The 12,552-nt window shown below is 42.6% G+C and overlaps 1 protein-coding gene across 5 annotated transcripts in view; it reads right to left on the reverse strand.

The window, feature by feature from the left end:
* The window catches only part of PCDH15 (protocadherin related 15), a 1,661,037-nt gene that overhangs the window by 457,769 nt on the left and 1,190,716 nt on the right, over positions 1–12,552 (reverse strand). For all 5 annotated transcript variants that reach the window (XM_089314076.1, XM_089314072.1, XM_089314075.1 and 2 more), the window contains one exon: positions 9,458–9,628. In XM_089314076.1, the coding sequence (XP_089170202.1) occupies positions 9,458–9,628 (171 nt within the window). The remainder of the gene's footprint in view (positions 1–9,457; positions 9,629–12,552) is intronic.

Genomic DNA, 12,552 nt, shown 5'->3' on the forward strand with positions numbered 1-12,552 from the left:
TCTTCTATCTACTGGGTTACCCCCCTAATAGCTGCAATGACCAGGGCTGGGCCAGTCTGAAGCCAGGAGCTTCTTCCTGTTATCCCACTTGGGTGAAGGTACCTAAGCACTTGGGCCATTCTCCTCTGCCTTCCCAGGCACACTAGCAGGGAGCCAGACTGTAAGTGGAGCAGACGGGACTCGAACTTGAACTGGTGACCATATGGAATGCCAGTGCTGTAGGCCAGGGCTTTAACCGGCTGCGCCACAGCACCAGCCCAGAGAGTATGTCTTTAATGAGTACTTTGGCAATGGAAATAAAGAGGCATCAAACATATTTGAATAAAATTTCACTGGTCACATACAAAGTATGTTGTATTGGTTGATTTAGAATGAGTCACTGAAGTCCAGGTTTAAATAAGTAATGTACATGAAAGTAAGAGTGGGTAGCATGAGAGTACATGTAGTATATGTAGATTATTGGAATTGGTCAGAAAGGAAAATGAGGCGACTGTGAGAGACATAGGTAAAACTATTTAGAAAAAGTGAGAAATATAACCTCGGAACTCTGGAGAGATTTCAGGTCAGAAGACACATCTACAATATACAGACAATCTCCATGTGAGGAAAAATACAACCCACTGATGTAGGATTGTTCAACTCAGTTTTAGCGAAACCATAGTGTGGGGAAAAACACAAACAATAAAAAGTCTGGATAATTCCTAAAATTCAAGAATAAGCAAAACATGTAAGCAGAGAGAATGTTTCAAAAAATAAATAGGACATCAAAGATTTAAGAGGAGAAATCCAATACAGGGAAGGAAGAACCTGCAGTGGATTCTATAGGAGGTATTCATGATTAGAGATTACTGAGATCCAATCCAAAGTTTTAAACAGAGAAAAGAGAAGGCCAAGTTTTCTGGAGCAATTGGTTAAGCCACGACTTAAAACACCAGCATCTCACATTGGAGTTGGTTCAAATCCAGCATCCTGCTTATACATCTGAGAATGCAGTGGAAGATGGTCCAAGTACTTCACTTCCTGCTACCCACCTAGGAGACCCATATTAACTTCTTGGCTCCTTGTTTAGACTAGGCCAAGATCTAGCTGTTGTGACTGCTTGGGGAGAAACCAACCGATGGAGGATATCGATATAGATATCGATCGCTCTCTCTCCCCATCATCCCTGTCACTGTCACTCCACCTTTCAAATAAGTAAGTAGGTAAGTAAATCTTTAAAATGAGAAAGGGAAAGATTATTTTGCTTAGTGAGCCACTAATGCTGAGAGACTGAAAACCATGTGGTACAATAATTACCAAAAGAGATATACAGTAAACACTTATATACTTATACACATCAATATTTTATACTATTTCTATCTAGGGATAAATTACTCAGCAAGAAATTAAACAATAGGGGACCAACTCTGTGGACTGGCAGGTGAGTTCACCACCTGCAACGCCATCATCCCATAGAAGCATCGGTTCATGTCCCAGCTGCTCTACTTTTAATCCAGATTCCTGCTAAAGAACTGGGAAAAACAGTACATGACAGCCTGAGTGTTTGGGCTCCTGCCACCTATGTGGGAGACCTTAGATGAAATTCCTGGATCCTGGTTTGCACCTGTCCCAGCCCTGGCCATTGTGGCCATGTGGAGAGTACATCAGCGTATGGAAGATTCTCTCTCTCTCTGCCCCCCAACTCTGGCTTTCAAATAACAAATTTTTAAAAAGAAATGAACCAACCAACAAACCAACCAATAAAATACACAAATTTATGCTGTTAAACTCTGCACAAATGTATATGGATTTATCATGTGTTTGTGCTTTATGAAAACACAGAGACAAAGAATCTATACACCCAATTCTACAGCTATTTTCTACAATACTAGAAAACTTAACTTTTATTGATCTAACAATTGTAGAGAGTCAGAAAGTGAAAATGGACTTACCTAAAAATATATTCTATCAAGATTTTTTCTCAGTTATTCAGACTCCTCAATTAGCATAAAGATTGGTATATATGGGGGTCCCGTGAGATATTAATTAAGCTAATAATAAATAATTACTACAGGGCTACCAATCGCTGTAGTGCTCTCGAATACCTGATTCATTTAGAAATCCAATTACTGTTTATCTATGATTCAAGATACTAAGTTTTTTCTGAAAGCATTTTACTGTAGTAGAAAAGCATTTATTATCTACATTTATAAGATTATATCTAAACAGATGATTATTTAAATTCAGATAGTGTCGCTCCCCCTCTTCGTGGAGGAACGACACAGGACCCTGCGCTGTTCTTTCGTCTGCTCGGCCCTCCCCGGGTTTGCTGCTGGTTCTTCCCGGGTTGGCTACTATCCCTTCCACCTCCGTGGAAGGGCAGTTCCCCCTGGCCACATTCCCCACTTCCGCAGGGGAGCGGCACACCGCCGGCCGTCTTTCTCGGGGGCTGCACAGGTTCCCTTAGATGTTCCCCATAGATGTTCCTGGTGCATGCCGTCTCTCTCCTCCTTTATAGTCCTCCTCCGCCAATCCCAACTCGGCTGCCCACACGCCGAGTACGCTGCTCTCCAATCAGGAGCAAGTCCTACAGTTTATTGGCTGAACTGGAGGCAGCTGTGCGGAAGCTGTTTACTTCTCTCCCAGCGCCATATTGTGGGAGAGCAGATGCATAGAATAAGTCTTAATTCCAGTAACTCAGTCTAGTCCGGTTGCTCCCCACAGATCCCCCTTTCTTTTTATTTTTTAGCGTTGATACGCGCCTGTCTTCGGTGTCCCGCGGCACACACTCTGCTCTACTTGCTAGAGTTGCCACAGGCTCTTACAAGTCCTATCAGGCAAACCGAATCCGGGTCCTCTCTTCGCCATGTTGTGAGGAGGTTTTTAGGCGCTGATGCGTGCCTGTGTTCGGTGCCCTGCAGCGCATGCTCTGCTCTGCTAGAACTGCCTGCAGGTGCTTACAAAACCTATCAGGCAAACCGAATCCAAGCCTTCTCATTGCCGTATTGTGGGGGAGACTTATTAGTGTTGGTTTGTGCCTATCTTCGGTGACCTGCAGCTCATGCTTTGGTCGAGCTGCTTGCTGGTGCTTACCGCCTTAAATCAGGCAGACCGAATCCAAGCCTCCTAATTGTTGCATTGTGGGGAAGCCTTACTGATGTTAATTCGTGCCTGTCTTCGGTGACCTGCGGCGCATAAGCTGCTAGCCGCCCAGGTGCTCATCGCCTCACTTAATCAGGCAGACCGAATCCAAGCTCTCACATTGCAGTGTTGTAGGGAGGCCTTTCTATTTCTCTATTTCTCTATCTCCGGGCATTCCTATTTCTCCCATTTTACTTCTATCTTCCAGCATTCCTATTTCTCTTTTACTTCTAAACTTCTGTTTCTCTTATCCCCGCAGCTTCCCGCTGCCCGCCCCGAGGCTACTTCTCGGCGGCTTCCCGGCTGAGCCGCTTCAGCCCGCGCCTCTCTCATCTGCGCAGCTTCCCGGCTTTGCGCGGCTTGGCTTCGCGCGCTCCGCGGTCTCCACGCCCTTCGCGTCTGCACCACGGCCTCGCGCCAGCCCCGTTCCCTATCTATTCACGCCCCGTGCTCTCTCTGCACGCGGCGGCTTCCGCGAGTAACACAGCGTAGCTTACGTGTCCGCCACTAGCATTCAATCTAAGTTCCCTGGGCTAGCCTGGCGAATTCAACCCAGCATACGTCTCCGCCCCACGATCTGGCTTCCCGTCCTTTGCTCCCCGGGCTAATCAGACGGATCCCAATCTGGCTTACGTTTCAGCTTCTGGTTTCAACTTTCCGCCCCCTATTCCCGGGCTAACTTGAGAACCCCAAAGTGGCTTTCGTTTCCACCTTGGCCTGCCCCCCGCGGCTTCAATTTCCCTAACACTTTTCTCTACCCGGTATGTTTCCCTAAGTTTTCTTCCAACAATATTCCTCCCTCATTTCTCCTGGCCTCTCCCCACAGTCCGTATCCGAGTCTGTTTGTTCTAGCTTTCACTTTCGCTTTCGACCTTAGAGATTTCTCCCAGCTTCCCCCCGTAGTCCGTATCCGAGTCTATGCCTAGGCTTTCAATAGCTTCTTCCGGCACCCTTTTTCGTCCGGCTTTTCCCTAGGCTGTTTACTAGTCTCTCTCTCCGAAATTTTCCCCTAGGCTGTTTGCTAGTCTCTCTCTCCGATATTTTCCCAGTTCTTCCCGTTTCTTCCCTCCTAAGTTTGCTATCCGCGCTAGGTTTCCTATCCGAGTCAGGTTTCCTATCCCTCCTAAGTTTCCTATCCGAGTCACGGCACCATTATGTCGCTCCCCCTCTTCGTGGAGGAACAACACTAAACCCTGCCTAGGCTTCATATCCGAGTCACGGCACCATTATGTCGCTCCCCCTCTTCGTGGAGGAACGACACAGGACCCTGCGCTGTTCTTTCGTCTGCTCGGCCCTCCCCGGGTTTGCTGCTGGTTCTTCCCGGGTTGGCTACTATCCCTTCCACCTCCGTGGAAGGGCAGTTCCCCCTGGCCACATTCCCCACTTCCGCAGGGGAGCGGCACACCGCCGGCCGTCTTTCTCGGGGGCTGCACAGGTTCCCTTAGATGTTCCCCATAGATGTTCCTGGTGCATGCCGTCTCTCTCCTCCTTTATAGTCCTCCTCCGCCAATCCTAACTCGGCTGCCCACACGCCGAGTACGCTGCTCTCCAATCAGGAGCAAGTCCTACAGTTAATTGGTTGAACTGGAGGCAGCTGTGCGGAAGCTGTTTACTTCTCTCCCAGCGCCATATTGTGGGAGAGCAGATGCATAGAATAAGTCTTAATTCCAGTAACTCAGTCTAGTCCGGTTGCTCCCCACAAGATAGAAATCAGGTTTATATTTTATTATATGCTTGTCCATGAGTTAAACTATTTTGGAATATATTTTTGAAAACTATTCTGAGCTGAGAAATTCTGTTTATGTTACAGTAGGGTTTAGAGTGGTTTCTCAAGAATATCACGTGAGTAACTGCTGGAAAATTTCACATCAACACAGAAGGTGAACAGGTGTCAAACTTTTCAAAATTTTAAGAACCGGTTCAAGAAAGGATCAGCAAGTGTGTAATTAGAGTCAACATGTCCTATTTAGCTGACATAAATGGTTGGTTTTCTAACTCTAAACAGCAAGCTCTTACTTATTAAAATTTCCTGAATGTTAGCAAGAACATAAGAAACAAATAAAAAAATGACAGACTGAAACACAGCAATTTGAATGCAGAACTCAAAAACTAACCCCAGTTTGCCCGCTTGGTGATTCAGAATAGACTGCAAACAACAATGCAGAAAAGTACAGGAAAACCGGAAGTAAGGACTAGGTCTGACTTAGTTTCCAAAGTTTGCCTTGACAAAATGTTCTGCCCTGTGTGTTCTTACAATGTGATTGTAATGCTTCTTGCACCAGGTTTCTCTCCCCTGAAACTGGCAGACGTTTAAAAATGTTCATAAAAATGTGCTACATAATTCTCTTGGGAAATTTGTTCTTGGAATCCACTCTTTTGCTATGTGAAACACAAAAGGCCTATCAGAGGCATGTGTGGACTGAAAATGGGTACTGGGCCCACAGCCCTGAATGAGCTCCAGCCAACAACCAGATTCAATTTGCTAACCATCTGAGCTAAGCATCCTGAAAGAGCTCCTCAACTGATGCTGCCTAAAGCAAAGAAAAGGTCTTCCCCCAAATCTTGTGGTAGTTGAAGTTTTTGGAGCAAATTAAACAAGTGTAGTGTTAAGCTACTACACTTTAATGGTTTGTTATACAGCAACTGACAATTAGTATAAGTACCTAGTTTTACAAGTGAACGTCTTTGTTTTTTCTATATGGCAATAAAAATACACCCCTAAATGAATAAACATTTGACCTAATTACTTAAACTTGTAAAACTAAAATTATTTTTGTTCCAAAGTATGCTAAGGAATGACTCAATTTGTCAAAGTAATGATGAATCCTAAGTCCTGATCATTCCAGAACTTTTAGCATGACATCTAATTTATGAAACAGTTTCAAGGGAAAAACACAAAGGTACATTTTTAAGAAACCATGTATTGATCTTGGCTTGAATATCACATTTTTTGCCAGCAGGAAAGTATGCGACCCAGGATTCTTTCTGTTCCTTGTTTAAACATGACATTGTGGTGGCCTGGTGGATTAAGCTGCCACCTGCAATGCCAGCATACCATATGGTCAGCAATTTGTACTCCAGTCTTTCCACTTCCAATCCAGCTCCCTGTTGATGGTCTGGGGAAAGCAGTGGAAGGCAGCCCAAAGGTATGGGCCACTGCCACCCATGTGGGAGACTTGGATGAAGTCCCTGGCTCCTGGCTTTGAACTCACCAAGCCCAGGCCATTGCAGTCACCTGAGGAGTGAACCAGCTAATGGAAGATCTCTCCCTTTCTTTCTCCCTGTCTTTTATTCTGTGAATGTGACATTCAAGTTAGTAAAAATAATTTAAGAAAAAATATGAAGTTACAAAGGATTCAGTGTATAAGTAATTTTTTGTTGTTGTTGTTGACAGACAGAGTTAGACAGAGAGAGAGAGACAGACAGAGAGAAAGGTCTTCCTTCTGTTGGTCCACTCCCCAAAGGGCCACTACGGCCAGCACGCTGCGCCAATCTGAAACCACAAGCTGGGTGCTTCCTCCTGGTCTCCCATTGCGGGTGCAGGACCCAAGCACTTGGGCCATCTTCCACTGCCTTCCTGGGCCACAGCAGAGAGTTGGACTGGAAGAGGAGCAACTGGGACTAGAACCCGGTGTGCCAGCACTGCAGGCAGAAGATTAGTCTAGCAAGCCATGGCGCTGGCCTCCCTGAGTAATTCTTAACTGGACATCATTAAGTCATCACACTCCTCAGGTTGATATTCTATATCTTCTATTCGACGACTTGATAGCTTTTTAATCTTTGGCTGGTTTTTCTTTATTTATAAATACTCTAAAGTGAATACTGTAGCATAACAATGAATGAGTCAAACTATGTCAAGAATTAAGTTGTTTTTGGATAGAACAAATTTCCAGCTTAACCCAGACTACAAGAGCCAGAATAATCCTATTATTAAATGTGTACATAAACCCAGGTATCAAATGTATCTCCCCAAATGGCCACAATGGCCGTGGTTGGGCCAGGCTGATGTTGGGAGCCAGCAGCTTCTTCTGGCTCTTTCAAGGGTGAGCAGGGGCCCTAGCAGTTGGGCCATCTTCTGCTCCTGCACATCAGCAGAGAGTTGGATCAGAAGTAGAGGGGTCTCAAACTATTGCCCATATGTGATGCTGGCATTGCAGGTGGAGGCTTAATCTGCTATGCCTCAATGCAGGCCCCACCACTTAATATTCTTGCAGAGTGTTTAGGGTGTGAAAATGATTTGGCTCCAGAACTCATGTGGAAAGAAGTTTAGCTCCCAAAGTCTCAGGTTCAAGGAACTAAGCAGGTAGAAACTTAATCTAACAGTGGAATTTAGAGGTGGGGCCGTTGTGAAGTGTTCACATTGGACTGGATCATTAAGAAGGAACCATGGTGATTGAATTTCGATGGCTTTTTGAGGAGAGAAAGACAGAGAGAACGCATTAGACAGACAGGCAGAAAGACATGCTCACTGTCTCCTGTCCTGTGATGCTCTGAGAAACCTCAGTTCTCCATCAGCAAGAACAACACCACCAGAAGTGAACCTCTGGGATGCACCTGATGCGAAACTATGAACCTCTAGAGCTCTGAGATAAAATAAACCTTTCCTCCTTCATGAAGTGAGGGTGCTTCAGATATCTTTTACTGTAACAAAGAGCTGACTAGGACAAAAGCTTAGTGCAGGTCGTGACAAACTGGAAATTTTCTATAACCTTTGGCCATTAATTTCACTTCTATCATTACTCCCAATCTGGAGCCTGACCTGGTCTCTAGTACTAAACTGCCTGGTACATAGAAAGATGCTCAGTCTATAGTTGGGATAGAGAGAAAATGACATCCCTTGATCCTTTATAATAGTAAGTCCGTGCATTCTCCCTGCTCCACAAGCAGCCTCCATCTCCTTTTACTTCCCATGATACACAAAATACTGTTAAACAGTCATCACGATGATTCACTGAATTTAATTATTGTGATTCAATAATTCTCTTGTGATCTCAGAGGTACACTAGTCACATAAATTAACTCATAAACATAAATTAATGCTAAAATATTATTTTTTCATCATTTACACTAAGCCCTTAAAAGATTTTAGTGGTTACCACGTCTACTAATTTTCCTACTGAGATTCTACAAAATACTATCATGATTTATGAATTTTGGTGATTTATATCTATTGGTCCCAACAAGTTTGACTAGCTTTTTAGTCTGTAAAATAACTTCATTTAACTGAAAGTATATATTATTTTCTTCAGTTAATGCACATAACAATTTCTTTTTCCAGTTTTTTTGTTAATACAAGGCATGAGACCAGTGATCATTCATGATAGTTGACACAGAAGTTTTCAGCTTTTTGAAATCTATTATGAGTAAAGCTCTCACAGATATAACAATGGACAAGAACTCATCAATGAATAAAACTGCACTGTAGTTTACATTTAAGGTTAGACAATGTTTCAAATATTCAGAGGACTTCCCAACTCCACTTAACCTTTTTTGCAAAAAATTTCAAATGTCTTTCAACAAAATCTGTTATTTTGAGACATGTTTGCAACATAGAGGGTTAAATGGTATCCAGAGAGACAACAAAAAAACAGTCAACAAAATTCACAGGAATCTGACTTCTCTAAAATGGAAAAAAAATACACACATACATATACGTATGTATATACATACACCCTTTTTTAATGTTTAGGAAATTTTGATAGTTTACCCTCGGCAGGATATTTGTTTGCCCTATGAATCTTTACTCTTCTGTATGTACATCTACCACCTAGGAAGGTCCACGGTGTGAATTATGAACTAATGGGAATTTCTATCTCCACTAGCATTTTTAAACGTAGAAAGAGTGTGGAAATATGTAATCATTCAACACCTTTCTTCTGCTCCTGTAAGAGACATCTTTAAGGGATAGGTATTTATATTCAGGAGTAAGCATACTCTCCAATAACATTTTGGAACTCTAAGGGGCTAAAAACATATCCTGTTGACTTATGTGTCTTGTGATTTAAGACTACAGGTGTATTTAAGGAAATGCTGGAGCTATTTCCTAGAGGTTCCCAGAACACTTTGACCATTGATCCCTGCTGTGATTTAGTGGTGAAAAAATTTGTCAATAACGAAGGGATTATCACTTCAAGACACAATTCATACTTTGTATAGGATGTAATTACGTATTGTGACCAAAAACTCACCTTTAGTATTTGAAAATACGTTGCACATATTTTTCAAGATTATGTAGGAAATTTTGTTACTATTGATTCACATGTCTGCATAAACATTTGAATGGGATGCAGTTTAGCTTAGCCAGGATATCTAAGGAAGAAGATGAGAGCGTAATTACCGGAGTTCTTAACTCAGGAATGGCAGCCTGGTAGGTGAGTGGACGACAATCCCGAGTGTTTGGCACAAGGACACAGGGAAGGAACATGGGACCCAAGTCATCGCCGTCCAGGACATCCACGGTGAGGGTGGTTGTGGTTGTTCGCCGCTCGTTCAGATTTTGTGCACGGTCCTGTGAGATGGAGAAACAAGCAGCACAGTGGTTCACAGATCGTAGGTACCAAGTAAACTTCTATTTTTTTGTTTGTTTGTTTGTTTTCCCTTTCTTTCGCTTTAAATGATTCATAGGTAACTCATTCAAACCAATAGTTTAAAATGGTGAACTGCACTAGAAGCTGAAATCAATGCACTTTTTTGAAGGTGTGAGGGGCTTCAAAAAGTTTGTGGAATGATGGAATTAAGAGAAGTTTATTTGGTGCAAAAAAATTTTGAAGTCTGTGTATATGAGAGGTCTTCAAGAAGGTCAATGAAAATTGACTCTGGAAAAACCACACATGGATTTCAAAACTCTGTTGCCCTACAATAAAGCTATCTTTAATATTTTCATGAAATTTTTGAAATACCTTTACATGTTAAAGTAGTTTAGCTATTTTTTTAAAGATTTATTTGTTTGAAAGTCAGTTACACAGAGAGAGGACAGGCAGAGAAAGAAAGAGAGATCTTCCATCCATTGGTTCACTCCCCAATTGGCTGCAACAGCTGGAGCTGTGCCAATCCAAAGCCAGGAGCCAGGAGCTTCTTCCAGGTCTTCCACATGGGTGCAGGGGCCCAAGGACTTGGGCCATTTTCTACTGCTTTCCCAGGCTATAGCAGAGAGCTGGATTGGAAGTGGAGCGGCCAGGATTCAAACTGGCGCCCATATGTGATGCCAGCACTGTAGGCAGTGGCTTTACCCACTGCACCACAGCACTGGCCCCAAATAGCTCAGCTTTTATAGATCTTAATCACTGGGGCCCTCACTCACATGGGAGACCCAAAGAAGCTGTGGGCTCCTGGCTTTGGCCTTGCATAGCCCTAGTCATTGTGGCTATTTGGGGTGTGAACTAGTGGATGGAAGATTCTTAGTCTCTCCTCCCCTCTCTGTAACTCTGCCTTTCATGTAAATAAAAAATAAATCTTGAAAAAATAAAAACTGAAGAAAGGCCAGAGAGTCTTGACTCACATAGACTTTAAATATGCATTCCTCATTCTGCATGCACTCATGGCAACATACAGGCAAACAGGCCTACTGGCTGCAAAGCAATTCCCTACACTAGTATGAACAAGAACTTTTGGCTAACTTTCAATCAGCTTTGGAATCTCTGAAGGTGGTTATTATTCACCAAAACAGCAGAAAGGATATACTCATAGTGTCAGAGTAAATGCACTGGCAGAGAGGGTAGTATGGAAGTTTGCCTCTCAGGGAGTTCCAGCTTCTAGACAAAGCTGGAATCCCCTCTGTGCTACACCCAAGATAGAATGGGCCCAGTAATAAAGTGGTACTAAGAATACCCATAGATCCTCATTTGAAAAGTACCACAGAAATGCATGACTCTACCCATTTCAGAAGAGTGGCTGTAATTCAAAAGTTCATTGCTTTGGATGAAGAACACAATACTGTTAGAAAGGAAGTGACCTGATCTGTCCTCTCTGTCTGATAAGGTGACCACACACGTCACCTCTCTCCTCATTCCTGTGAAAGGAGAGGAACCTACCCTGCTGAGGAATGCCATCTAGAGGTCCCTAACAGGCCCTAGGAAGTGGTCCCCCAAACTGTACTACTAGCCCGGCATGTTGCTCAGCTTTCTTCTTTGTATGCTGTCACCAAATCACTGCCATGAATACTCAGGAACTCCTTTTACCTGGGGTCTCAGTCTGTCACTAGCATCTGTTCTTTAGGGTATCATCACTATCCATAGAGTGGATACAGGTGCAAAAGCGAGCATGCAGTTTCCAAAATATGTAGTGGAGGTTTCATCTCACACACAGAAGAAATATTACTTACAAAGCACTGAACTGTGAAATCTGTATTTTTAAGTAGGAAAAAAAAAAAAACCCTAGAGGACTTACTATGAGTGGTGATATATTAACAAGAAATGTCAACAGTTTTCTAGACATGTGAGGACTGATCATAATTTGTCACCAATATACAATAAAAAGGAAGAAAGGCGAAGTCTCATGTACTCTCACAACTTGTGAGTACATGAAGGAAGTGGTATTCCACAATGTTCCCCCAGCTTATCATCAGACTTCACCTGAAAAATCCATCTAAAATAAATCTTTGGCAATTAAATTAAAAGCCAACAGTTAAATATACTTCGATCTTTCTTGTTAACTGCTATTGTACAACACTATGCTGACTAAACAAAATGACATCCTAAATTTTGAGTGGTATAAATAAAATAACTATTTGTAACAAGCATTTTATAAGATTTCATTGGGCTTACATTTTTGTTTATCACTAGGTGAGAATCCAAAAAGACTAAAAATGACCAAGAAATTTCTTTTGGCTCAATACCTTATTTTCCCTCTCAATTTGTTTTAGTCTTTCATTTATTTAAAAATGGACTTAAATTTTAATATTAGAAATAAGATAACATTTTATTAACAAAGGAAACTGTGACTGTAATTGGCATGCAAGGGGCAATCACTGTGGCGCAGCAGGTAAACCACCCCTTTGAATACCTCATCCCTCATCACAGTGCAGAAATCTAAGTCCTGCCTCTGCTTCTGATCCAGCTTCCTGCTAGTGTGAACCCTGGAAGGCAGTAGCTGATGGCTCAATTACTTGAGTTTATGTCATTCATATTGGAGATCAGGACAGAGTTGAAGGTTTCTGGCTTTGGCCTGGCTGTTGTAGGCATCTTGCGAGTGAACTGATAAAAGATTCTCTATTTCTCTCTTACTGCCTTTCAAATTAATAAAAATAAGTGAAGTTTAAATAAATAAAAAGTGATCCATATCTACTACTATGGACTAAATTTTGTCTACCTCCTACCCCTGCACCAAAATCCTATGAAGTAGTCACATATCCTCAGTCTCATTATATTTGGAGAGGGGTCTCAAGAGGTAATTAAAGGCAAGCCGGCGCTGCAGCTCACTAAGCTAATCCTCCGC

Source organism: Oryctolagus cuniculus, chromosome 15 (genome assembly GCF_051225735.1).
Source record: "Oryctolagus cuniculus isolate XC-2025 breed Fujian yellow rabbit chromosome 15, ASM5122573v1, whole genome shotgun sequence".
Classification (NCBI taxonomy): Eukaryota; Metazoa; Chordata; class Mammalia; order Lagomorpha; family Leporidae; genus Oryctolagus; species Oryctolagus cuniculus.